The sequence below is a fragment of the Brassica oleracea genome, chromosome C9, assembly GCF_000695525.1.
Source record: "Brassica oleracea var. oleracea cultivar TO1000 chromosome C9, BOL, whole genome shotgun sequence".
Classification (NCBI taxonomy): Eukaryota; Viridiplantae; Streptophyta; class Magnoliopsida; order Brassicales; family Brassicaceae; genus Brassica; species Brassica oleracea.
This window is the reverse complement of record NC_027756.1, coordinates 34,593,914-34,595,345: the sequence shown is the minus strand read 5'-3', so window position 1 is coordinate 34,595,345 and position 1,432 is coordinate 34,593,914. Positions and strand designations below refer to the sequence as shown.

General features: G+C 43.7%; 1 protein-coding gene across 1 annotated transcript; it reads right to left on the bottom strand.

Annotated features, from left to right (window-relative positions):
- Window positions 1–22: 22 nt before the first annotated feature.
- LOC106314858 lies at window positions 23–871 on the bottom strand. The gene has a single exon (XM_013752671.1). It carries the CDS (start codon window positions 869–871, stop codon window positions 23–25), a length of 849 nt encoding a protein of 282 aa, XP_013608125.1.
- Between the last annotated feature and the right edge of the window lie 561 nt (window positions 872–1,432).

Genomic DNA, 1,432 nt, shown 5'->3' with positions numbered 1-1,432 from the left:
GGCATGAGATTCACGCTGAATCCTAGGTCACAAAGGGATCGAGGAAAACTCTTATCTCGATGTTGCAATCTAGAACAAAACTACCCGGAACAGGTCTCTTGATCGGGGTTTTGCCTTGGATTATTGCACTTACTTCCTGTGAAACCATCATGATGCTGTGTTCAGCAGCTGGGAAGCTGTTGGATACCATGTCTTTTACATATTTCTTAATCGAAGATGATATTTTTATGGAATCACTTAGTGGCATTTCCAACGTGATTTTATCGAATGCTTTCTTACAGATCGCTTTATCCAATTCTCGCTTAGTTTGCGTCTTGTTAGGAGGAAAGGGTGGCAAAGTCCTATACACTCTCTTTACCGCCGGCGCGGCAGGGGTCGAGTGTCGATCGACATTGTTTTCATTCTGTCCATCGATATATACCGTAGTCGGTCGATCGACATTATTCCCTTCTTGTCGATCGATTTCCACATCTTCTTTTGACTCCACCTCTTCTTCATCGAGGTTAATCATTTCCTTTTCAGCTTCAGGGGGTTTTTCTGCAGAAGTGGTTTCTATAGCGCTCGGGGAATGGCGTTTTCCGCTTCTTAGTAACGCAGCGCAAACTTGGCGTCTCGGGTTGGTGTCAGTTTTTCCAGGAAGGAATCCTTCATCCCTTCTTACAAACCCAGCGTTATGCGCAACTTGGCTATCCAATTTCTTGACATGGTCACTCAAAGTTTCAAACTTATCATGTAAATCAGGATATACAGAATCCAATCTTTCATCGAGAACCGCACTCATTTTCTGCTGGCGTTTTAGAACTTGACTAGTCATAGAGTCCAGCTTGCTCCTATGAGTCTGTCCGGCCTCGTAGGTCCTTGTGAAGCTCATGTTTTGCTGCTGATCAGCAAGTCTTTGTTTGCGAAAGCCAGTTTCATCAATGAGGTCTACATGCTCTTCTTCATTTCCTTCACGTAGAAAGGTCCGACTCTCATCGGTAAATCAAACTTGCTCATCTCCAATCACAAAAGCATGAACTGAATCTGACGTTTCTTTCACCTCAGATATCTGGTCTTCATTCGAATTCTCAGCCATCTTCCTCCTCTCGAGATCAATCTTCTTGGTACTGGTGCTAGACGCCACATTTTCAATGAGCCTCGTAGCTTCTTCAGGTGTCTTTGTTTTGAAGTTCCCTTGACTCGCACCATCCAAAGTCGCTTGGTATGTCCAGTCGAGACCTCTGAAGAAAATATTAAGTAGTTGGATTTTGGGAAAACGATGGTGTGGGCAGTCTCGCTGGTAGCCTCTGAATCTCAACCAAGAAGCCTTAAAAGTTTCGGTAGTGCCTTGAGAAAAATTATAGATCTTATTCCTAAATTCTTCGGTTCGTGCATCATTGAAGAAGTTGTTGAGGAAGACGCTTTTGATATCACTCCAGCAAGTCAAAGATCC